Here is a 26,670-nt window from a genome sequence, read left to right on the forward strand (position 1 = left end):
CCACTGTGTAGAAGGGCTGTGATCAAGTGGGATAGATCCCATGAGTTATGTCTTGTGTCCCTTTATCTGAGATCTGAGACAAACAATAGCATCCTGAATAAAGTCTTCTAGGATTCAGAACAGGAATGTCTCTGTTTTGGGACTGTCTGAGTTACTCTGAGACAATTAGCCCATTGACTGAATCAGCTGGCTATGCTTCTCAAGTCTCAGAAGATAAGTGCAGCTCATTCAACCTTGTGCCTTGTCTTCATGACCCAGAAACAGATACTGCATTCTGTGCTGTGGAATCTTCTTCAGCCTTGGAATATAACAATTTCTACTTACCTGGTACTTTCAGCCCATAGATGTGAAAGAGGGTGGTGGGTACTGCTATCTCCACGCTGCTGCAGAGTGCTGAAGTGGACTGGTGTGCCTCTGTGTACCTGTGCTTTGTGAGAGAGCTGTAACAGAGAACAGAAGCCTGCAGCAAGCACTTGATGTGTGCCTGCCAGTATGGCTACAGCCCTCCCAATCCAAATGCTGAATTCCTGTCTGAATGTGCTTCTCCAGAGGGTCACTGGTCACTGCTGTGTGAAACAGCATCAGCATGTCCTTTCTGCATCACTCTGTGCTGAAATTACTGCGCTGTAGCTGATGCTGCCTTAGATCATCTGTAACTTCTACCTGTTTTGTTCATGAAAACTAATCTTCCTGGCTATCAGACTTAAAAAGTTTAGTTTTCTGCTCTGTGCTTTGAATTCACTTAGTTTTTTAAAACAGGAAATTAGTTAATTACCATCCTACCTCCCCTTTATTTCTGAAATCACTATTTAAGCACTGAACAGTCATTTAACTTGAATTTTGGTGTGAAGTGAAGTTTGGGTTTGGGCCAGGTGATATTTATTGGTCCACAATCATATCATCAAGATGAGTTTTCACTGGGAAGTATATCTTTCCGTTAGCAGTTTAGAAACAAACACCCTTATGCTTTGCAGGTGACCTAAGCAGCTCAGCTACTCCATTTCTTGTTATCCAACCTCCCATGACTGCTGCAGAGCTATGAAGTGACTCTTTTGGATTTATTTTTTCTTATATTCTTCTTAATTGACATCATTAATTAAAACAATTAACTTATTTTCAATAATATTTTCTCTGGGAAAATATACTGTCCTTTGCTAGCTGAACTCTAAGCCAGGGCCTTCCTTGTCTGTGTAAAAGCAAGATAATTCTCGGAGTCTCCACCATATTCCTGCACTCTGATCCTTCATCTCTCCCAGCTAAAAGCTCTCCTGATAAAGAAATGTGGGATGCTCAGAACTGATTCATTTCACAGGAGTGGGAGCACTCTGCAGTGTCCAAATTACGTGCAGCATCTGGCAGGGTCATGAGACAAAACAATTAGGAACCTGTTTAAGTAAAAACATTAAAAAACCCCAACCATAAAACCACAACAGTAACAATATTTGACTATGTGAACACACAAAAGAACCACAGAGAGAAAATAGTGACAGATTTTGTCTCTTTTTGGTCTGCATTTAAATTTTGCTTTTATCTGACTGGTCAGTTTGCTTGCTGAACAAATAAAGTAAACAGAAAGAAACTCATGAATGACAAGCAGTAAATATTTCATGTGCATAATTTATTTTTAAAGTTTATTACATCACATTGTACAAGCATTAAACATGGCTTTATGTTGATGATTTTTTTTAAAGTGTGAAAACTTGACATTCTTCTCCATAGAATTTTAATTTTTCTATTTACAAATAAACAATCTCTCTATATACTTTATATATATATATATAATATATATGGTCTATAATGTAACTCCCCTCAGAAAGATTTAAAATAAAAAAGAACTGATTTGTAAACACGTTTTCTGTTGTAGTATTTGGTGACTTGAACGTAGATGATGCTCTATTCCTAGATTTTTCTTTTGTCAGAGTATCCAGGTTGTTCATTTACATCTTTTATTCTAAGATCTGTAAAACCAGCATGGGACAGAATGCAAAAAACTTAGCAAACGGGCTGAAAAACAGTCCCAATGTACATTTTTTCCTTGGTTTTAAAAACTGGTGTGTAACTGCTCATGAAGTACATGCTGCTGTCAAGAATGGCCTATGGAGAACAATCCTATGCTGATTGCAAGATGATTTCACAGTAAATCCTCTGATGTGTGCTGTCCTGCTTGCTATGTAAAATGGCTGTGCCATGCATTGAGGTTGCAGTTTTATCTCATTCTCTTGAAGGTAGTGCTCTTGTGGAGCTGGAATAAGTAAACAACATACAGGACTGTCACATGAAGATTTAAACAAAACCCATCATCAGATCAGGAAGAGAATGGCATAAATTAGTTCTCTAGAGACTATTAAAATTCCAATTATCATTATACTGTTATTTGTATTTTATTTTTCTAGTAAATAAAAAGGGGAATCTTTCCTGAGTGTTCTGCTATGTAGCTCTGAAGGACTCCAGGGAAATCTGTTCATCAGACCAGCAGCAGAGAAACCTCGATGGGTTGGCTGGTCAAACTGAAGTGACAGAGATGTACTCAGGGTTTGCCAGGAAGGTTAGAGCCCCTTGCAGCATCACACTCAGCACAAGCTTGGCAAGCAGCCAACCTATGATCTCGTTTAGAGCAGAGCAGGACACATCTTCTAGCAATGTGTTGTCAGGAAAATTCATCCTAATGCAGCTATCTTGAAAACTACTCTCTAAAGCAATTATATCTATTGCATTTCTGCTGCACATGATTTGTTTTGGCACATTTTATTGCAGTGGTTTCTCTGGAGTGGAAGTCAGTTTATATTCTACTGTATTTCAGTTCAGTTTTCAAAGTTACTGAGATCTAAATTGACAAAGCTGCATCTTACTGCAGGGATTTGCAAAGGTCCATTTTGCTCATATGGGTGACACTGATTTTATGCATGGCTCATGTCTCACTTTACTACTTAGTAAACAGTTTCTAAGCTCTGGTCATCTGTTGGTTTAGACATTAAACGGAGGGTATCCAAAATAATCCAATTATTCATGAGAATTTGGTCTGAATATGATTTTGCCCAGCCCTCCTGCCCCAAAATTCCCAGGCTGCAACTGTAGGTGGTGGGTGGTAAATACTAACCCATCTGGCATGTGTGTATTGGAGGTCAACATTGCCTGAACCCCACCCCCTATTTACAGAGACAGAAATATTCCCATTTCCCCGCTGTCCTGTGGGCTGTGTCCACTGCTGCTGTGAGCAGAAGCAAAGATGATCAAACTCACTTCCTCATTAGTCAGGAATTTACCCCACAACCATTACTTGTGCTCCCCACTCAGTTTGCACCAAGCCAACACAGAACAAACTAATCCTGAAATTCCCTCAGTGTTTACGTTGTCTCATGGGACTTTCAGGCTTGGGCCAGGATCTGATAAAAGGGAGCTGCTACGTCATTTATCCTCTTCAGGTAGGATGGAGGGTTGCTACTGGAGGAGGTTCCTTGCTTTTTTGTGTAGGCAGGTGGTGGCTACTGAGAGGAGGGTGCTCATATTTTCTTTCATCCCTCTCCTTCCTCAAGTCATATTGCCTTCATCAAAGCTCCCCCCTCTCTTGCAAATAGCACAGTTGTCCTTTGCAGTGGAAAAAAGTTAATAGATCTAATTTGCTGATATTTGTCTTGGTGCAAATGGTCCTGCTGTCATGTGGAGCTTGAGGTGTCCATCTGTAGGATCTTGCATTGTGTGATCTGTCCAGAAGGGCAAATTCTACTCCTTCTATCAAATTACTTTCAGAATAACTTTTAGGAACAACTGATTGAAGAGATTTCACAACAGTCAGAGTTTTGATTCATGTTGCTCTATCCAAATGATGTAGTCAAAGATACAAGTCCACTCTTTTGGGTTAATAGTCTGGAAATTATGAATTTCTTAATTAAATCAGAAATTTTAAATTTCTCAATATTAAGGAATTTGCTAAAGGATACTGACAGTGGCTTATTTTGCCCAAGTCTCATTTGCAGCCTGTGCAGAATTGCTCTGCATTAGGGATTTCAAGCTGTTTCATACTACAGTCTGTTGTTTTGTTTTTTCCCTCCACCCCTTCATAGATAATGGAATGAGAAATACAGAAAGTGCTACAAGTGTAGATATTCTGGATGATTGTGTTTTATTCTGCTCACCTTGTTCATCTGCCTTTTTTTCTTTGTTTTACTTAGGCAGATAGATCTTTAAGACACTGTCTGACATGTGTTACATGTGTAAGTACACCCTAATTCCTGACTAGGCCTCAATGTGATCTGGCAACACAAATCCGTGGGCAGTTCTGGGCAAGATGCCCTAACCTGATTTCATTCCTCCAGACACCAGACAGTCCTATAGCTGAAAAGGCACTATTCAAAACTTTAACATCTATTCCCAACTTTTCACAGTGTCATTTCCAAATAAATGACCCTACAGCTAGATACCTCTGGCCACATTCAGATGCTTGGCTGTCTGCACTTCTGATGCCTACATTTTTCAGCATTGTCAGGCCAGTTGATCAGACTCATGATCATGCATCTCCTTCTAGATAATACTTCAGTATTGTTGAGCAATGGAAATGGTTGGTCCAGCTACATGACCTTAACTGGTGGCAAATGCAAACTAACGCGGTTGGGTCCGCTGTGGAGGAGAGCAACGCTGCCATGCACGTGCTGCAGGTGGTGGCCACACACACAGACAAACACTGCCACGTTGCCAGGGCGCAGTCACTGCTTGTGAAGTAGCAACTTCATGAGAATGAGCCGGAAGATCACCAAGTTCTGTAAAGCACTGGAAGTTGTGTAACTGCTTTGAAGTTCAGGGCCCCGAGTTTTAGTCAGGGCCTGGGAACTTCCTGGCAAGAGTGCAGAGACTTAGTGTTGGTCTGATGCGCTCATGTTGACATCAGCTCTGGAGTAGACTAAGCCTTGGAAACACCTCTAATTTCAAAAGGCTTATGACAAAATCCACCCCATTGAAGAGGGGCACACATGTGCTAGGTGCACACGTTACTGACTATTCCTTTCAGTGCACTCTCTGCTGTAGAAAACCAGGATTTTTTTTATAAACAAGAGTTCTTATCTTCTTTTAAGCAGTTTCTTCCTCATCCTGTCATGGCCACTCATTGTGGTAAGATTTTCCATTCTTTTTCCTTTCCTTCCGCTCTTTTTGCAGACGTTCTAGCTCAGCTTCATACATCATTTCCTGAATCAAGTACTTTTCTCTCCTCATTCGATCTCTCAGATCTTTTGGAAGATCTGGAATTAAGTAGGAGATCAGATGCTTTATGCAAAAGACAAGGTGCTGTGAACACAAAAAAGGGAAAGAAAAATTTAAAACCTCAGGAAGAAAACCATCTCTGAATCTTCTGAAAACCATCTCTTTCTGATATGCAGATAGATGCTGTGTTTAAACTAAATCCATTACTAAATTTTAAGAGAAAAAAAAAGAAGTTTTTTCTCCCACAAAAACACCAGCCAGTCAGTGAATTGTGGGTCACAGCAGAAATTATGAGCAGATGGGTTAAAATAAAGTCTCAAAACTGTTCTATGACCTGTGTGTTCAAAGCCCAGAGGTCATGATTTGCTGTAAGGTTGTTTGGACAGAGCCTGGTTTTAGTACTGGTTAGTTCCTGCTCTGCAGGAAGAGGAAGCTCAAATGATGTAACACTTTCCTTTTGCCATAAACACATCAAAATTTGAAGTAGTTGAATCTATACAAAGGCAGTAACATATCTACACAAAACAAAACCTAAACATTTTTTCTTACACTGTGTCTCTTAGCCAAAGACACATTCCTATTTAGCAAACACCACAGTTAAATAGAAGTTGACTGACACTTTGACCCTCCTATTTTAGGCATGACACATCAAAACTTGAGTTTGATGCCCAAGGATTGCATGAGTGTCCTTTTCTGTTTGATCAGAAATGCTGCTTGGAGATTTACTCACGTCACTTAAGAGGAGGAACAGATAAACAAAAAAATCCTCCATCTCAGAAAAGGCATACATTCTAGATTGGAGAAATAAAGGTATTTTTTCTTCTCCAAGAGGAACCCTTCTTTTGAAAGCCACGGAAAAGAGAATGTAAAATGTTTTCCCATGTATTCTTCCCGCACGATAAATAAACTCACAATACTCTAATTGTTAGAGTTTTTTGCCAAACCTAAAAAGAGGGGAAAAAAGCCTCTTCTGCCAGTTTAGCCTGGACAAAGAATTCCTTTTGCAGTGATACGAAATACTTTTGTTTGTTTTCAAAGGAGGTTAAGTTATCCAAAACAAACCACACTCAGTGTGCCAAAAAGGGGCCTGAGCCTAGGCAGTTACTTAATTTATGAAAAAACCTATCTTGAATCCTCTATATCTTTGTGCAATCTTTATTGTAAGCCCTGCGACAATCACAATACCACCCTTAGTGTTTTCAAAAAAAATAGGTCATGGTTTCTGCTGCAATTACCTTTTTGATTCCAGAGATATAGTTAAGGAGACAGCTTGCAGTGTCACTAAACAGAGTGGCTCATGTTGAGGGAGGCAGCTATGAGCCAGCCTATGGCTTTGGTTGAGAAAAAGTAAAGTCAACTCAGATGTGCCCGGTAACACTAAAAGTTATTCCACAATTGGTCACACATTTGGTTGGACACTGAGATTTGAACAGGGCTCATTTTTCTTGCCTCACTTCTCTTTGTGCCTACGCTGTGCTGCCTTTATGTCAAGTGTGTATCAAGAGGCCAGACTCTCTTCAGTCTTTAGAATTCTTAGGCTGACTTTCCAAGACTATTCTTGCAGTCCTTTTTGGAGAGGCATATCCTGACTTTCAGTACTGACTGCTCATGAAACTAGAAGGGATTAAGCCCAACGGGCCTCTATTAAATCTTTCTCTCTTTCTTTCCCTTAATATTTATTTGAGTGTGGAACAGATGATGGAAGAAATTATCTCCTTAGAATCTAATAAGTTATCCAGTGTAAAGGGAAAAGAGAGCCCAACTTGCAGCACCATATTCCTTCATCTAGGGAGGTCTGAAAATTGCAGTCACGGGGAATTTGCTGAAGTCCTTGGGCTTCTGCTGAGCCACAAGGAATAGAAATAATAATCTATAAAATGCTTCTTCTCCACCTTTGCTCTGATGCTTCTGTTGTGTTATTCAAAGAGGTGTGTTGAAAGCTCAGTTCAGAATGAATTTACACTCTTCTGTGAGTCAGAATGAAATATGTGCTCATGAACACTACATATATGGCAGTACGGTGACTACAGTTTCCATATGTGTGTTGAATGCCCTGTAGCTATGATTTCAGAGCAGAGGATAGAGTAAAATGTTTTCTAAAATGATGTGTTCCTTCTTTGGCTTCTTCACAGTGTAAAAGGTATTTCAAACTTGTGCTCGAGAGATGTTGAGCTCCTGGATTCCGGTGGGGATATTCAGGCTCTTGAAATTAGGCCTTAAGAACTGCATTTTTTTTTTTTTTTTGGTAAATCATCTTATCCTATTTGTCTATTCTTCTGGCTCTCTTTTTCAAAATCAGCATGGGAATACCAGTCATGTGAAGTTGGTATTATCTACTTATGTTTACCTTAAAGACACCTGAAATACTGACAGTAAAAACTAATTTTATGAACATAGACAAAGATATTGAATCCTTTTCATTGTCATCATCTCTGTGATGCCAACCATTCTGGAGGAATGAAAGGCATTAAAAAAAAACAAACAAGAAAAAAAGCTAGATGTGTAAATACTGTAACTTTAACTATTATTGCTTCTCAGTTGCTCAGATTTAATATTTTCTTCTCATATTCCTTCACCCTTATCCTCACTCAACAATCAGCATATGCCTTCCCAACCTAGACAAATTACTAAAAAAGTAAATAAAGGCTTCATTTATTTCCCCCTTTTGCGAATCACTGCTATAGTTTTCACTGTTATATTCCCTTTTCTATAAGAACCTACATTCCTATGACTGTTCAGAAAACAAAGCCGAGAATAAAAAGCACAATATAAGTAGAAGAAACTAAGACAAAAAACACCTCAACAGCTGCCATCATAGATCAGCCCAAAGCAAAGCTTCAGAGGGAAATGTGTTTTCTTTTTGGTTTTGTTCTGCCACGTGGATGGGCACTGACCTCAAACACAATAATGAAGGCCAAGCGCGCTGCCAGGACGTGCCAGAACTGCAGCGTGTAACCGTAGGGCACGGGCGAGTGCGGAGGGTCCCGGTAGTCCCTGTACCTGAAAGACAAGCACAGTGTGGGAGTTAGCAACCTCTACACTGCTGCCTGGGTGAAGGCAAACCCAAAACTTATCTCCTTTTGATCATTACATTCTCTGCACCAAAAATGAGCTCAGTCCGAACTACACAGGATACGCTAATGCTGCTTTCTTCTAAGGCTGGGCCTGTGCCAGTGCTTGATTTCAGGTCAGGTGCCTGCTTTTGAAGGAAGTGGGCTGATCACCTCTACTTCCCACACTTCTCTTCATGCAGATGGACTTACTTTCAGCTGAAATGTACAAGTAAGATGCACTCCAGGAGTTCTAGTAAAAATTGGGTACAAAGGATCGAAACCAGTGTCTGAAGAAAACCCCTGAAACAAATGCAGAGGATGGGAGGAGCTTTGACCCTACAGCATCTCCCTTGGCAGCACAACATGTACCTTTCAGGCATCTCCTCAGAACTTGGGGAAGGGTGGGATGCTCTGCTCATTCAAGGGACACTTTATTCCCTTTATTCAAGGTCATTTTGAACTCATAAATGTCCCTGTTTTGTCAGCCTGACAGTTCTCCCAAAATCCAAATAAAAATGCCCTATGTAATCCACCTGGCCCTTGATCAATTAGTTGGCCACCCCTGGTGTAAAACATGACTCATCCTGACTTGAGCAGAGCCAGCACTGCACCTCTTGGTATATCAAGAGGTGAGGACCACGTGAGAAATTGATCTCGTGTCTTTTCTCACAGTGTTATTTGGAAGAATTTAGGTCTCAAAAATTTAACTGTAGATATCTATTGGGAAAGTTGGATCTGGGAATACTCCAAGATTGTATTTACAAAGCATGAATTTCTTCAAGTCACACATTCTGGAGTCCATTTTTACTAGCAGTTTGTTAATTCTAAAATAGAACTGTGGAAAACTTATTTAAAAGTAGTGTAAAAATGTTTCACTTCTTCATCTGTTTCCTAGATGGAACATAAAACCCACTGTAAAAATTATTGAAAATACCATAGTAAATAATACAGGTTGATCATTAAGTTAGTTTTAAGAAACTAATAAAAATGCAGATGAATAAAAGAAATAAACATTATTTAGTCCCTATGACAATCTGTATTTCTCCATGAAGCTTCACTTTCTTAGATTGCAGAGAGTGCTATACAGACTGAAATAAACTGTCTTGACATCTTAGTCAGCATCAAATCTCTCAGAAATTGCAGTATTTCTGGAATAAGTTCTAAAAACTGAGAAGATCATTCCTTGAGCAAGTAGCACTCTGACTTCATAGTTTAGGATGTTTTACAATATCCTAAACATTCCAAAAAGAGAAATCCCTGGACCAAGTCCCAGTAGAGTATATATTTTCTTTTTTTTTTTACTCACTAGGAATGCAATGTTACACATGAAAAATGGGGAAATTTTTTAAACAACCACAATAGCACAGCACTATCTCTGTTCCAGGCAACCAGAAGTTAACTGGGACTTTTTTCAGACATACTGCCTTCCTGGAAAAATGCCTACATTATTACACAGTAGAACATAATATTTCCTAACCTCTCTATCAATATCTGCTCTGAAGGGCAATTAAAATGACTGATGCTTTAGTAGAATGGAGTTTGGTAAGAAGCTGATAAACTCAGATAAAGAAAGATGTTAATTTTCTTTCAGGGGTAGATATACATAAAAATTCAGTGTCTCCAAAAAGGACAGATATGTCTTTTGGAGATTTATCACACCAAATTTAATAGTGTTCTGTTTAGGGGATATTGAGCAGACAATTTTTTTTTTTTTTATTGTGGGATTTCCATCATCAAATTTAAGGAGTAGCATCTTCATGGCCCTCCCCCCATTTATTATGCTATACCACTCAAAAGTCCTCCTATTCATAAAAACATCACAATATTGCAAGTATCACTGATTTTTTGCTGTATCACAGAGTATGTTTTGTTCTTTAGGCATTCATAAAAGGATTTTTAATTCTTTACAATGAAATAATTTTTAATTCTTTACAATGAAATACTGGGACTAAGTGTATCTCCTAAAGACTACCAGGTCTCATGCTTGAAATGTAACATTGCAATTAAAAATGGTAGCTTTATTTGTTTGATATTTTTGGCTGGGACACTATTTAAGACCTTTATGTAGACCCTTGGGGTTTTTGGCCATCAAATTCACTCAGGTACAAATCTGCCATTACAGACTTTTCCCAGAATGCAATTTCTCCAATCTGTTGTTGAGGACAAAGACGTGCAGATAATTAACTGCTCATCTTCTTTTGATTCAAACCACAAGTATATGATTATTACTAATAATTACAAGTAAGCAATGACATAAACATATTACCAATTCCACAATTTAGAAATGTTGGATTTGAGGTTTCGTAAAGACAGCTTATGACAGAGCCTGTTTATGTCTGTCAGAGCTGTGAAATACCTCAGTGTGGCCTCGCCTGTGCAACCTTGACTTCCTGTGCCTGCCCTGTGATATCATCTCATCACAATTGGTTCTCACTGGTGCCTAAGTAATCAGGCACCTATTATGGCCCTTTGATACCATATTTATCCATGATGATTGTGTCTGAGTCAAGCCACGACACCATAAAAATCCTGCATTAGGAACACCCTCCAGATACCAACTTTTTTGCTTCTCTTTTATCTGAGGAAGGAATCATGCAGGTAACAGCCAAGCAGTACCAAGAAGAGCATGAACCTGAACAGCACAGTTAAAACTTTCAATTTTTAACTTCTAAAATTTAGTTTCAACTCCAGATTTATTATGATGCTTCTCCATTTCAATGTCCTAAAACAGAGAAGGATGTTGACCAGAAACTTACCTGCAATATTTTAATGGTGAACCAGAGAATTCACTTCCATTTGATGTTGGCTCTGAACGGTTTTCAAAGTCAGACACCAGAAATACTGATAAACTGGCATTAACATAGCCAACCATACACCTAGAGGGGACAAAATGCTGTCAGCAGGACACAGCAAGGTTTTTCCATTAAGTGTTGTACCCAGGACGATGTCCCTTGGGTTTCATAAAATCCAAAAGTACAATTTTGGTGCTTATTAATATTTGAAAGGGATGTTGAGGCAATATAAAAGAAATGCTAAAGTAGGTCAGATGAACAATCAAAGTGAAGCAATGGTAGATTTCTATGGGAGAAGGAATGGTGAAGATTGGGACTGGTTACTTTTGAAAAGTCGCCTAAATGGTGAACAATAGGGGCAGAGAAAATAATGAGGAGTGTTAGGAAGATAAAATATTCCCACTGTTACACTCATGGTACTAGCACAAAGGGACACTAAATGAGATGGAAAGATAATACACTTAAAACATCTTTTTAGAAAATGTCCAGTTAATCAGAGGAACTCTGTTCTAGAAGATCCCAGCATGACTGAACACCGTGAGGCAAAATTTAGTGAACACTGAGTAGGAGAAGTTATGTTCCCTTTTGAGGGCCTGTGGGTTTCAATAAAAGGTTCAAGTTTGTGTTAGTAAAGCTGGAGAGATCTGGCCAAAATGTGTTGTGCTGTTCATGCTGCACTGCCCAAACACAGGTAAGGGTAGGCACACTACTTATCTTGGTGCATAGTATAATGCACAGTAAGGGTTGGGTTTTCCTAAATATGGACTTTACAGTCTTTGAGAAATTATTTTCAAAAACCAACTGGCTTTGTCTTCATACTGATTACATTTGGAACTTAATTTAATTCCAGTATTTTTCTAGTATCATTGTGTGTCATATGGATCTAATACCTACAGATGGTTTTTGAAAGAAAAGAATCCCTCTCTCTTTTAAGCTATTCAATAACAGAGGGTCTTCACTCCTTAATCTGAGAAAACTCACTATTCCTGTGGATTTCTGAATATCTTCCTGCTTTTGCAACAGTACTTACAAATAACATTATTCAGAATGCTGACATAAACAGTTTAAATACAGGTTAGCTCCTTCAAAATATTACTACCTGACAGCCTCATCTAGAAATTCACTCAAAGCAGAAGTGTGAAAAAATTGCGCTAGAGGTTTGTGAAAAGAAGATAAGAGCCAAACTGTGAGCCAAACTACTTCCCCTGTGCAGAACTTGTTTCAAAGCCACTGAGTCATATTTGAATCCCAAGAGAAATATGTCTAAAGGTGTTGTTTTTCATCCACAATGGTCCTGAGAAAATCCTTCCTTATGCTTTCCTTAGCAATAAGAGTTGCTGACATTGCCCCAGTATCCTATAGATCTTTATAATGGCACAAGCAGAGGCACATGCTCAGGAACAACTTTCACCAGACCACTTTGCCCCTGAAGGGATTTGAACTCTCCATGAAAGTAAACAGAACATCCTCTCTAGCTCCAGCTAAAACGCCCAAATCCTTGCAGGACAGGAGTTAGCAGGTCTGCTAATCAGGGGCTGCCACACCAGATGCCCCTCTTCTGTCAGTATGATTAAATGTATTGACAGTCAAAAGATGTCAAAGAAGCAGCAACAGATGAACTCACTTTCTGCAGCAGGGAGTAAAAAAATCAATCTGCCATATGTCCAATAGCAGAATGCAAGCTCTCTGTCCCTGTCTACTGTTTAGCTTCTTTGCACAGCAGGGCTCCTTGCTAATGGCACTGCTAGAGCATTTGCAAACTGTGTCTGTGTTTGGCTGGATTCAGTGACCTTCCTGGAGCCCAGCAGCTGGGATTTCACAAATGGCCATGCAGTAACTATCTCATGCTTCCTGGTAGTATGCACATGCTAAAATAATCTCTGCGTTTAGCAACACTGAAAGAAAATCCACTTAGGCAGCAGGGATTCAGATACAAATGTCTCCTGGAAGATTTAACCTAAGAACTCTGGTTTTAGAAGAAAAACAAATTGCTTTCCTCTGTGAGTATATATTGATGTATTAGTTGGACATTTCTTCCTCTTGCTAGACACTACTTTTTAAAGTAATACATGCTGAATATTACATCAGGAAAACCCCCAGTGTACAAGTTTAGGATGCTCAACAATTCTTTACTGATTTGTATCAGCATTGCTTCAGAAAAAACCCAGGATTATATCCATGTACTACCAGCTGGGAAGTACAGCTTGGACAGCATCCTGTCACACACACAAAATCTCTGAAATAGCTCTGCCATGTTTGCCTAGAAGTAACCTCATGGATCACAGTCACCCAGCAACCCATTCTGTGAGTATGCAGAGCATCAGTACCTATGGTATCTGGCAACTGTCACCTAAACACAAACAATACATTTGGTTTAGTGGAGTCAGAACATACACAGACAGTAATACTGCAACTATTCAAGTAGTAAGAGATTTTCATGCACATCTGTTCCCCCCTCCAAAATAAAAGCCTTACTTTTGTCCTGCTTCTCCTTGGCCAGCACAGGGTCCATATTTGTAAGCATAAACAAGGCGAGGGATGAAATCTGATGTCACCGCTATAACAAATGCATTTGTGATAACCGAAAGAATTCCAATGCCTTCCAGGATCCCATACCAGATGCCTGTTCAACAAGGACAGCATGTTTGCTCCAGGAAAAACAAGAACCAAAATGCCTGAAATACTGCATGATCTGAAGTAGTTTCCCCTGCTGCACAAGGTATTTTATGTAGTTTTTATCCAAGACTCACTGAGTAAAAATAGATTTTCTTATTGAACAGTGAGACCTCATCACTGTGAATCACACCAAAGGAAGGTTAGACATACACATTGATTTAATGAGGCATTCAATTGCCCCTGAAACTTGGCCAGAATGCAATTTATTTTGAGAAATCACATCTGAATCAACATGAAAAAAAGGTATTCTTCTATGCTTTCTAATAATTACATTATAGAACCGTTTTTTTTACAAATTATGTCTGTAGTGTATACCATGCACAGCTGATGTCCAGGCTTGTGCCAGAACCCACACTGTTCTCATTCAAAGCTTTAATCAGACACAGACTTTAGGTACATGGTAGAACATTCTAAGAGCACAAAGCCTGAGCTTCTGCTATTTCTTGGTGTGGGCTATGGATTTTTGCAATATTGTTGGTCAAGTTACTGAGGTTTCCTATTTGCCCTTCTGAAAACACCAGGCATTCATTGCTGGGCAGATGAATTTGTTTTTGAGTTCTTCCTAAAGGTGTTGTGCTTTTGCATACTGCAAGGACAGAAGAGCTTTGTAGCCAAAATAAGTTCAGAGATCCTTTGCAATGTGTGTGTGGCTGGATGACCTCAGGTTGTGTAGACCTTGTGTTTAGCAATGCAGGTGTGACTCTCTGAGAGCAAGCTGTGTGCTGGGATCCAGACCCACCCTGTCTGACCCACCAGGGACCCGGTGGGCACGGCCCCTGAGTCACAGGGCTTCAGCCACGTAAATACAAATCACACAGGCTCCTTACAGGATGGTGGCCACTTCAACTTGACTTTTGTGTTTCATCTGGTCTCCCTGGTTATTATATGCAAGTTGAGCAGCATTATGTGTTTGCACAGTATCTGTATCTGCTACAACAAGGCACCTGCAGAGAACACTGATCACTTTACACCTTGGCTGTTAAGTCCTCCAGAAAATCACTAAAAGACATTTTCCAATATTATTTGTACTATTAATTGCATAAGTAGATTGGCATCAGATACTTGAAGTTTTTTTGAGCAATCAAGGGGTTTATTATTAATTGGGAATATGACTGAAAATACCTTAATCTGCTCTTGAAGTGGTCAAAGCTTTGATGAATAACACATATATATAACAAACACCTCTTAACAAAGAGCTCACCTATATCTTTGGCTCTTGAAGCTAAAGGTCTTCTCCACTGAGTGACAAATTTGTAAGCATCAAGCCGAATTTCAATAATATTGTTTAGTAAGGCCAGAAGTGGTGCCAGTGGAAAAGCTGCCACAAAAATGGTTGTGAACCCAAACTGAAGAACTGGGGGGAATAAAAGGAAATATCACAGAATAACTGTTAGGATCCAATCCTAAGGTCTAAAACGCCAAACAGTGCATGCAAATAAGCAATATGTACAAAGCTTACAGACACTTCTTATATGTCATACTATATAATGGTCTAGTGGCAGTTTTACAGCAAGTCCTTGTCAAAAGTTAGAAGAAAGAATAAAAAGCCCCTGGAATGGACAGCACCATGTAAATTTTGTAATTTGGAATGAAGTTCTGAAGGGGACAAACTGTGCTTTTAGAAAGGGACATTTTTACTCCAGCATCAACTGGGATCTCTCAATATTTGCAAAGATTAGGGATGAATACATTCCTTTTAATAGTTCAGAGGGGAAACAGTTTGAAATTATGTTTAAGTTTCTAGAGGTAGGTTTTCAGAGTATCAGATTTCCCATTAATTTGAAAAGAATTGTGTGAGGCAGAAAAGGAAAAAAACAATCATGACATATGCAGTTCAGTCACATAGGCAAAAGTTCATGTTTTTTTAATATCTTTTTTCTGAGCACTTATTCTCCTCTCTCTGGATAGAGCAATGCCTTCTTGGCAGTAAGTTACTTTGTTAATGTGAGGTAGTAAATGAGGGAGGATTTTAAACATAAATAAGCATGCTGGTCTGTACCATGCACTTCAAAGGAAAAACACAAGACAACTTTCTTTAGAAAATAACAGCAAAGTTCTTCAGAAATTTATGCAGATAAAGAACTGGGCTCTGGTTTGGAAAAACAAATCCAGAATGGGAAATATTTCATAGATGGAAGGTTAGCAAACCATCAGCAGCGTTTTTAACTACATTGGTTTGGTTCTTAAAAACTGACTCCCATTCCTCACATGACCTGTGAGAATGAAAACCTTTTTGCAGTCTCCTTAGCTTCATGTAGTGATAATTAAAAGAATTCACCAGCCCACATCATCAAAACACCAACAACATTAAAATATAGTGAAAGAGAGACAATGAAGGTTAGAGCCATACTCATTTCTAGGTATTCATCAAAGAGTCCATAAGCATTCATAGGCTGCAGATTATAGTCCTTTTCCCACTGTGGGAAGCTTGTTTTTCCCTGAGTGCCATACTCTTGCCGTAGTTTCCTCCTGGTCCACCAGTTTTGAATTAGCCTACATTTTAAATTAAAGAAACAAAGTAAAGAATATGAATGGCTATTTATCACAAAGTTGGAAGAGCTTAAGTGGGCACAACATATCCTGCAAAATTCATTTCCCAGAGTACAGGAAAACTGAGCATTAGTAATACATGTGGATGATGACACAGCATAATAAGTATGAAAACAGATGCAGCTGATGAGCTGTAAACCCAGCCTCTATGTTGTTAAAACGATGAAAGAATTTTGACATATTTTCATTATTTGTTTACTTATTTTTCTCTGCACAGAATGGCAAATCACTTCATGGTTTGTTTCTGTGGCAGAATGCAATGCTGTGTGGAGGTAGCTGAGCTCAGTAAATACGAGTGCTAATGCTGCTTGATTCTTTCCTCTGTGTGCGACCCGGCATCTCTGCATGGCTCTGGAGAGTGCAGGGTAACAGTCTCTGGGCAGCCCTGGGAGGGAAAAGGCAACCCTGAACGGTGTCTACAGCCAAATATTCAGAGGAGAACGAGGCAGGAAGAAATGTCTGAACTACCATGGTGGCTGAGAGATGGATGGCTGAAATAGGAGCTCCCTCCATCTCAAGAAATGGGGGACCTGTACTGGACATCAGGGGGAAGATACTGTTCCCAAAGAAATGCATGTGTAAGAGCACTGAGAAAGGCAGTGAGCCAAAAGTAAAATGAATTCTCACATCTGAAACAACACCTTTTCAGGGAGTTGCACTGGTATGGCAAACAACGACACTAGTTAAGAATTACAGTAGAGAGAAAAAAAAACCCAAATGACAGATTTTCATCACAATGTCAGATTTTCTCTGATGTTGTGGTTGGCCACTTTGTCTCAGTAAGAAAAAGCATGATAGATCACCCAAATAATTCAGTCCTTTTCCTGACAATGCTTCACTTCTTGCCCTCACAGTAGCCTGGTCTGGTCTATGAATGGTCTGGTGAATGGTGCAAAGTGACTGCAAATAGTCTTTAGATTTGGGTAAGGGTTTGGACAGCTGCTTGTTTTCTTGAATCTCAAAGATTATTTTTCCATTTACGTAATTTATCAGGAAGATTACAGCTTTTCTTGTTTTAAAGAAGTGTAGGTGAAACTGAGTGCAGTTCAACTGAATTCAGGTACAGATTGCAGGGTTGCCTGCAAGTCCTCTGGCCATCCACATTGTGTTGGCTGCCATCAAGCTCTTAGCAGAAAGGTGTTTTTCACACAGAAGAGAAATGCATCTGCTTGCAGCATTTCAGGGCTAGAAGATGGACTGAAGGGTCTGGAGAGCAAACACATCTCTCATCAGAATAAGTTGAAGCATTTCACAGTGTTGTGACTGTGTCTTTTATATTGTGGTTTTCCTTGTGATTCTGAAGTGAATATTCATTTCACCTGAAGCAGTTAATTCCTATTAAACCACTTGTTCCTAAACAATCTCCTCCTATCTCTATCAAGCACCTTCTTTTATTTCTCTTCTGTGCTCTTTGTTAAGTTTCAAAATCTGTATTTATAGAAAGCAGAGAGTTCTAATGAAAATTGACAAAAGTGGTAGGGAATGGAAAGAGAAGGATCAATGCTGCTACTGTTCCCTCCTGCCCATCCCAACTAATCCCTGCAGCCCTAACAGCTGCAAAATACTGACAAGGAGGGCTAGGCCCGGGAAAGATGGAGCAAATCCCTCTGAACTTTGCAAGGGCAAACTTCCTGACAGTGTCAGCTGTCTCTTAGAGTTTCACTCTTGCTAGTTTCCCTTGATGACCATCCACACTCTCTCTAACATCAACTACGCTGATCTTATTAAACTTATATTAATCATATTAAACATGCTCATTAAACACTAATCAATAAGGAATGAACCAATAGGAAATCAGTAATTGCCAATCTTTTAGTTAGGGCACAGCTTCATGTTACCTTGAAAATCACAAGGGAACTTGTCTACATACCAGTCAGTACATTTTTCTATCTTTCAGAGTGCATGTGGCAGCAGTGGATTTTTTCTAGCTCACAACTGCTCTTTCAAACATCTTTTATCACCCAACAAGAAACAGAATTCAGAACTTACTAATATAGCTAAGAAATTATACATATAATATTTTTAATGTAAGCAACATAGTAGTCACACAGTAATTTTTAAGGAGTTTAAGAACACAGAATACAATTTAACAAAATAAAGTACTTCCCATGTATTACTTATTTGTTAATATTTATATTACACTTTCACTTCTGCAAACTGTGTCCAGTCTGGAAAAAAGCCCCAAACATCATCTATATATCTGGAGTTCTGTATCCTTGGGGGTACTTTCTGTTGTAATGATTACTGCATCTTGCCTTTATTAACTGGTGATAAGGAAAAGAAAAACTTAATATTCTGTGACCTATGGAAGCATAGGTATTATATTTACTTACGGATATCCCAATTCCATGAAATTATTCCATGTCTGCTTTAACACCATTATAATGCCCATTTGCATACAGAGATCAATAAGGCATCCACTAGGGTGGCACTACAGGAAAAAAAAAAGGAAACAAAATGTTAAACAGGAATTATGCTGAGTTTTAAAGCATTTATTAAATGCTAGAAATGGTACTGGATCATTTACTAAAAAGGAATTAAATGTATTCTCCTTATTTTTTAAAGAAGTGTAAACTCATGGGAACAGATGACACTGATGTATTATACTGCCAGCATTTCAAGCTTATCACCTAATTCTCTGCAGAGGTCAGAGTCAGCTGAAACCATTGCAGTTTTCACAGCAGTGCTTCTAATGTGCTGTGCAGCTGTGGGCAGGGCAGGGGCAAAGGCCACCAAGTTTCTCCATTGATTTCAATTGCTTTTGGGGAGGGTGACTGTGCATCAAGTCAAAGAATGAAGAGAAAATTCCTCCTGGCTGCACATAAACCAAACAGTTTATGCCTAGAGGATAGACCTAGAACTATTAATTGAGTACTATTTAACATCTATGACTGAATAGACCATACAAAGCTGTTCTCAAAGAACTAAAAATCTCTCACGGCTGAGCAACAATTCTTAGTGTTTCTTGCTGAGTGCTTGCTTGCTTTAGCAGTGGCTCCAGACCCTGAAGCAGTGGTGCTGCTTTTGGGAGAGATCTTCAGATACTACAAATTTAGGTAATTTTTTATCTGGTATTGGAAAAAACAAAAAGGCATGAAAAGTTTTCTACTTTGCAGATCCAAACAGTGTCATTCAAAATGTATTTTACAATTTTGGGTATTACAGATAAGTCAAACAAATCACTGTCACAGAACTGGAATTATTTCTCTCTAACTTTTAGGGAGAAAAATTAGTTATGACCTGGAATAAAATGAGACATTAATTACTTATACATACTTCATTATCCAGCTCTCAGAACATGGATCACTGCTGAGGTTTCTGCTGACCTAATTTACCATCTCTTCAGATTAACAGGGTGACAAGGTTGGTTTTGTTGTTGTTTCTGGGGTGTTGTGGGTTTTTTTTTTGCTTTTGTTTTGTTGTTGTTGTTTTGTTTTGCTTTTGTTTTGGGTTGGGGGTTTTGTTTGTTTGTTTTTAACTTCTCTGTTGTTATTACTAAATCATCATCCTTCTGGTTTAAGGAATCAGTTGCTTAAATGAATATAACCTGAGAGAGGCGGGTGCAGTGTTAATGCAGTAGCAGCAATGTTACCACCATAACATCAATAATATATAAACTGTGGTCTGAGCATGTCCATGGACACTGGACTAGTGTAACTAAATGTCTTAGACTTGGCAAAATTTGACAGGTGAAGAGAGGGTTATTGGAGGGATACCTGGACATGGTATTCTAAAGCAGGGTATTTCTAATAGGACCTAGCAGAGATACAGTCAATAACTTTTTTATTATTAGACTATTTTTTATTATTAGACTCTTTTTTTCTCTGAGGAAAGCCAAACAGGGACTACTCAGAGTAGCTTCCACCAGCAGCTGACCCAACCTGTAACACCTCATTGTTGCACTTTCCTCACAAAGCTGGTTCTCTTTTCCTTCCATCTCTTCTCCTGCAGAAAGATGAGTTTCTTTCCATGTTCTCTGATCTCTCTGTGAAATGAATCAGCCCACTAAATCAGCAGAAGACTGATTCAGTCAGAGAAAGGAAGTTTACTGCTGACACAGGGAACTGAATAGGCTCCTCACAGAGCTGGACAAGTGAGAACCAAGGCAGAGGAAGAGGAAGGAGCAAGCCTCAGGGTGAGGAAGGAAGATCAGAACTGTTTTCCTTTGACAGCAGCAAGTCAGCTCAGCCCCAGATAGGTTTTGGAGGGATGTTAAACAAAATTCTGTCAGCCCATTTATCTAGGATTCTTCCCTTGAATTAACAGGATTCTCTGCAAAATTGAGATGTTTTTATTAAAATTCAAATCCTTTTGTTTGTTTTGCTAATATTTGAATGGCCTTTATTAACCAAAATATTTATGTATCCAGATGTGTTTGAAAATTCAAGCTGGCAGGCATTTTCCACTTACCATTTGTCATTTATCTGCAAAGCTGTTTCAATTACCACGGGATTTAAGTGTGCACATAGCAGCTCTGGAAAGTAAATCACTGGTCCAGAAACTGCTTCTCTTCACCTCCTATAACTGTCAAATGGGCTTTGAATTCTGAATGTATTTATTTAAAAACATAAATAAAATGGAATTGGTCCTTGAGTAACTTGCAAAGACAAACTCTCATTGCTTTTCATATTAATTCAATTTTATAGACATGAGACATTATGCCAGTAGCTTGTTTGGGAAGTTTGTTTAGTTGTTTTGGTCAAATTTTACATACATTTTATGTGTCTGGATTTTTAATTCATTACTTTATTATTTTAGCTCTCTGGTCTGCAAGGCTAGAAAAGCTGAGAAGAAAGGATTTTTTTTAAAGTAAAAAGTTGTCAGATTCATATTTGATTTTGATTCATTCCAAGGATAAAATATTTCCAGTGTGAGGAACCTTTAATCCATCCAATACCACTGTTTGAATGTGATGGCAACACTAGAACTGCTAGCATTGAGAAGGAAATACATACATATATATATATATACATATATGATATATATATATATGATATATATATACATATATATATATCAATATGTAGATGTGTTTGTAGCAGATGGTAGTGTCAATAGTGGGGAGTTAGACAGCACCTAAAGACCCAATAAGACACTCAAAACTGCCTGGGCAGATTTCTGTGTCTGCCTCTGCTTGCATCCATGGCATCTGTGGGCAGCAGATCAATCAGCATGCAGGTTATCAAACACTCACCTCTTCCAGCCTCCACCGGTTTATCAGCCTTAGGTAGGCACCAGGGTGTCCTGTAAATCTTTAACACAGGAATATAGATTAACTATGTTGTGTCAGCAGTCTGTTCACAGCAGTACAAGAAAGCTCACTAATTTTAATCTGGTGTTAATGTGACTGGTGTAACTATAAAAGATGTTATGCTGTAAAAAGTTTTATGGGTATTCCTCATGGAGGACTACAGATGTTTTTGCTTCAGTTTTATTTCGATACCAATCCTCTGCTGCTGGATATTCAACATATGCAGAGCAGAGGGAAAATCTGACCAAAACTGCTCACGTCAGTTTGGAAAATGGCTTTCAACTGCCAGTCCATTTCCTTGCAAGATAAAATGCTCTGTGATGTCTGCCTTCCTGTGAAATCAGTGAAAATTTTAGTTTTAAGTAAAAAGCATAATTTTCTAACTATTCTCCTTTGTTTTGCCCCAAAGTTTTCCCATATGTAAATAATCCATACTAATGGATTCTTCTACTCAAATCTTCTCTACTAAAAAGGAGGTCTTTTTTTTAGTAGACTACCAGAAAGAGAGAAACAAATAATATATATTTAGATAGACACATAAATACACAAAATACATGTATATAAAATATAAAATAAAAATATAATATATATAATAGATATATATGTGGGAAACCCCCCCCAAATGATAGCTCATAAATCACTCTTAACAGTTCAGATCATGTAATCAGAGCAGATCCCTTCCAACTGAACTATCCTATCCTATCCTATCCTATCCTATCCTATCCTATCCTATCCTATCCTATCCTATCCTATCCTATCCTATCCTTTATTTATGTGTACAAATAACACACATAAAACCAGAGTGAAATGACCTGCATGTATAGTATTGTGAGATGCATCTGTTTCTAATAGTGAAATTGTTAAGTTAATATTAAGACCATGTGGTGATAGGAAATGAAAACTGCATCTGTTTCTGGGCCTCTGAAAGGAGTATAAAACTGCAATCTGTTCTGCTGGAATTTGCATTTTGATATGTGTGATAATATGGTCCATTTTGTTTCATTACAAACAATTTTATTTCTTCTCTCTACTTCATTTTGCATATGAGTGTGCAGACATCAATCCTACCTTCCAAGGAAGAATGCTATGTAAAAGGTAGAGCTGTTCAGATTGACAAACTGAAAAAGAAACATTTTCAGAGTGAAGCTGTTCTCCCACTCCGATTCCGTACGAGGCTGCTCTGTGAAGAAAATGATCAGAGTTTCAGAACCTTATTCAGATTATCAATTTCCCTTGGCACAAAGGCTGCACACACCTGTAAGAGCTGGCAATATATTTGTAAATTAGCCTGCTGTTTTCAAAATATAACCTGGCAGAGGAAATTGTACCCAGAAGCAGGATTCAGCAAGTGAGCTTGTAGAGACTTAGAAATCTATTCTGGTGTCTGCATATATATGTATGTTCCCCTGAGACTGTAAGAAAGTGGTCAAGGTAATGTGTATATTAAACATCCCACCTGTATTTAAGTGGTCTTTACAGGCTCAGGCTCTTCTCTTTTATAATTTTCTGCATCCTACCACAATGACATTGCCACTCCACCAAAGCTATTTAAATGCCTTTTTGTTAGAGATGCCACTCTGAACTGAAGAAAATCCTCCTGGTAATTCTGTTTCATGGCTTTGCCCACATATATCAGAGGACTGCAAGACTTCCCTTCCTTGTCCCAGGGAGCTTGTCACAAATCCAAGAAAAAATATTTTTCAGTGGTTGGGCTGAGGCAAACAGGAAAGGGGAAGACATATTCTTGCCTTTGGGTGCTGTTCCTTTATTCTCCATCTCAAGAAATATCAAGACAGAAGTTAAGAAAACAACGTCCATGCCAACACACCAGTTCCATAGTCTGGAACTACTTTCCAGCTGGCAGGAGCTGGTTGTTAGCTGACCATTGACGTGAACAGGAGTAATCAAAGAAGTGGAGTTACTCATGGTGATTCTGAGTATCATAATGATAGTAATCATATATTGCTTCCCAAGCAGCCTCCAGTAAAGTACTAGAAGTACAGAAAAAGCAATAAACTTGATTATCTTTACTTGGAGCTGCCCTTTCATTAGATGCCAGTCTGCAGGAAGGACAAGTTTGACTATAACAAGGCTGCTGCAGCTGAAGCTTTGCTCACATGCCTATCAGAGACAACGGTGATGCTCTGGAGGAGCACAGATGTGAGTTCTGAAAAAGGTCATGCAAAAGCTGAAGAAGGACATCCTCAATGTCTTCAATGTACTTTTGCTGTCAGTTCTATTTTGAGCTTATTACACTGATAAAGATAATTCAAATCAAATCAGTTCCTTAGGCCACCCGAATAAAAATCACAAAATCATCTGAACAGGATCGAAAAAACTTGACCTGCTGAATTTTCATACAAATGCTTTCTGCAAAAAGCAGACCTACCTTGATGACAACCTAACAGAAAGTAATCAAGCTTCAAGGTCTCTAGAATATATCTTACTGCCTGTCCCCAGGCTGTCAGGATATAACTTGTACAATTCACAAACTTGAAAGTCGTATTTCCCAGCTGTAGCTAGCAGATATCTTCTCCATGGATACAGGATAGCAAAAATATTTTAAAACTACAGCATACAAATGAGCACTCTCAGTTTACTAAGAAATGAATATAATTCTTTTCTACACAGATGTAGAAGAGCCCTGTGAGAAGCTAAAATCAGTTGTTTCCTTTGAGCATCAAAGCATCAAAATCTCAAAATCTGTCTGTCTGGTCCAAAATAATTTACTGAGCATCATCAATGTACACAGGTTTTCAAGAGCTCAAAATAACCTCCTCAAACCACCTGTATACGCACAATAATATGGTTTGCTTAACAGGCCTTCAGCCAGTGTCTCATTTCAGGCTTCTTGACACTAAGGAGCCCTTGCCCATTGCCCCCAACTACTGAAATCTTCCAAATATATCAGGATAATATATCAGGATCTCCACAGATCCTGTCTGAGCCATAGGTATATGAATGACAGCCTGTTGCTACCCCATTGGCAGTGGATGCTCTCCTTAGAAAACATGTTTCCTTGCTCTAGCATAAAGACTGCCTTTGCAAGTGAGCTGAAAGGATCACTGAAATTTAGAACATCATGCAGTTTAGTGTAGGTAGACTTGATGATTCACCTAGTCATTTTCCCTCCTTACTGCCCTTCTTAAAGGCAGATGTTTGATAGCCAATCAGCACCTTAGTTTCAAGTGATGAATTTGTTTTCCAGAAGTGGCTCCCCTTTTCCACATTTACAAACCCTGGAGGTTGTGAGCGCTAAGTTTGTCTGAAAACTCATGTCTTTTCTTCCAAGGTAAAAATTTTACATGTATTTACAGGAAACAATTTGTTTGCATTCTTAGATGGTAGGGGGTAGAAACAAGAACAAAGGTGGATGATTGTTGTCACCACTGGTTGAATGGCACAGTAGTTTAGTTTATATACTTTCTTTTTACAAACATAAGAAAAACATTAATTCCTATAGATTGCAAATTAATTAGGATTTTTCATATTTATGCAGACATTTTGAATTTTATCAGGGTCTATGGACCAATAAATAAGTACAATATTATTTATTCAATTTTATATTTAACATTACTTACCTAAATTTGTCAGGAAAAGAGCAACTTTTTCATACAGCTGTAACAGAGAAGAATCAGCCTCTTAGTTACATGGCTGGCTCAAAAATGGAGAGAACATGTTAAATGTGACATGCAGATGATTTCTGTGATGTTCTGATAATGACAATAAAACTACATAATATTACAATAATGATATAATCAAACAAGGAAAAGTAAAGTTTTTATATCTAATGCTCATCCATGATATATGGAGAAGAAATGCTGTCATCGTCCCTACTTTATATACAGAGTGAAAAAGGGTGAGAGAACTTTTCCAAAAAGAAAAGAAGAAACAACAGCATGACTGAGATGTTTGTTTTAGTTACTTATGGAACATTCACCTCACAAGGGAAAAATCGCTCTAGAAGAGCATGCTATGGTATGTTGGACATGTTGTTTATTTGGGGCTTTTTGATTTTGCTTGGCACTTTGGTGCTGAGAGGAAAAACACTGGGGGGACAGGCTTACTTCAGAGAAAATCTTTAGTAATCCCCACACATTTCTTACTCTGAGCCAGTGTCATTTTTCTAAATCCTAAGTGGTACTTTCTGCACTTTCAAGTACCATGCTCTCAAACTCTCCAGGAGACTCCAAACTTTGTTAAGATTACAAAACTAACTTGGAGGCTTTTCACAATCAGTATTTGCAAAGGAGTTTTGAACCTATTAACTACATCACCAACACCATCAGTATTAGAGTAAATTAATACAATTATTTCCATTTGCTTTAAATGAGTCTGGAGCCTATTCCTACGAATTGCTAAATGTCCTTAACTCTCACTGATGCCTGCAGGAATACAAAGCCTCTCATATTTCAAGCTCAAGTATTTACTTACTCCTACAGTGCATATCAGCAAAGTTGCTTTTTATTTGCAGTTATCCCTAGAATCTCTTGCTTAAATTGAGTTATGTATTGTTTACAGATCAAACTGCCTGCTTCAGAGCTGAAGTCATCCTGAAATCTCTCATCCGTGTTAACAACCACTTCATGCTTAGAATAGTTTTCCACTGCCTTTGGAGTAAACGGTTTTGTTTCAAGTAATGACAAAGGTAGTTTCTTCTGGGTTTAAAAGCATCTCTTAAGGGCAACTGTAAACGTGCTAAATGTCTGGGTCATTAATGTCCTGATCCCACAGGGAGTGTGGTTTTTTTATAAATGTTCACTGCTCTACAGAAGGGTTTATTAAAATTTCAATTTGTTGCTATTCCATTTGGAACAGTAAGACTGTGTTTAGAGATTCTGTTAACAATGTTTGGATCTAATTGTCTGCTTCTGTCGTTTATCACTACTACCCTCAAGGGACCCTGTTTGGGATCATATTCTGTTCTCTGTTCATGTTTTCCATGGGCAATATTACTGGAATTAACAGTCTCACATAGCCTAGGTAAAGCTACTGATTGTTTCCAGGTCAGGCTGCAAGATTATCTGAGAGACATTATGCTTGAGGGTCACTTTGTTTTGTCATGTGCTCAGAACGTCTGGTCTGGAATTTACTTGTGGTCTAGACCTTTCCCCTGATGCTTTGAGAGGCTGTCAGCTTGTATCAAAATCACTGC

General features: G+C 38.6%; 1 protein-coding gene across 8 annotated transcripts in view; it reads right to left on the reverse strand.

Annotated features, from left to right (window-relative positions):
- Positions 1 to 1,646: 1,646 nt before the first annotated feature.
- Positions 1,647 to 26,670, reverse strand: part of ANO4 (anoctamin 4) — a 176,518-nt gene continuing 151,494 nt past the window's right edge. For 7 of the 8 annotated variants that reach the window (XM_063154795.1, XM_063154799.1, XM_063154796.1 and 4 more), the window contains 10 exons: positions 25,097 to 25,133; positions 22,584 to 22,695; positions 21,459 to 21,516; positions 18,598 to 18,695; positions 16,065 to 16,207; positions 14,916 to 15,068; positions 13,514 to 13,661; positions 11,003 to 11,122; positions 8,088 to 8,193; positions 1,648 to 5,277 (listed from right to left, as the gene is read on the reverse strand). In XM_063154795.1, the coding sequence (XP_063010865.1) occupies positions 5,086 to 5,277; positions 8,088 to 8,193; positions 11,003 to 11,122; positions 13,514 to 13,661; positions 14,916 to 15,068; positions 16,065 to 16,207; positions 18,598 to 18,695; positions 21,459 to 21,516; positions 22,584 to 22,695; positions 25,097 to 25,133 (1,167 nt within the window). In that variant the 3' untranslated portion in view covers positions 1,648 to 5,085. Of the gene's footprint in view, positions 5,278 to 8,087; positions 8,194 to 11,002; positions 11,123 to 13,513; positions 13,662 to 14,915; positions 15,069 to 16,064; positions 16,208 to 18,597; positions 18,696 to 21,458; positions 21,517 to 22,583; positions 22,696 to 25,096; positions 25,134 to 26,670 lie in introns of all 8 variants that reach the window. The other variant, XR_010027577.1, reaches the window with a different exon arrangement.

The sequence above is a fragment of the Melospiza melodia genome, chromosome 4 (genome assembly GCF_035770615.1).
Source record: "Melospiza melodia melodia isolate bMelMel2 chromosome 4, bMelMel2.pri, whole genome shotgun sequence".
Lineage (NCBI taxonomy): Eukaryota > Metazoa > Chordata > Aves > Passeriformes > Passerellidae > Melospiza > Melospiza melodia.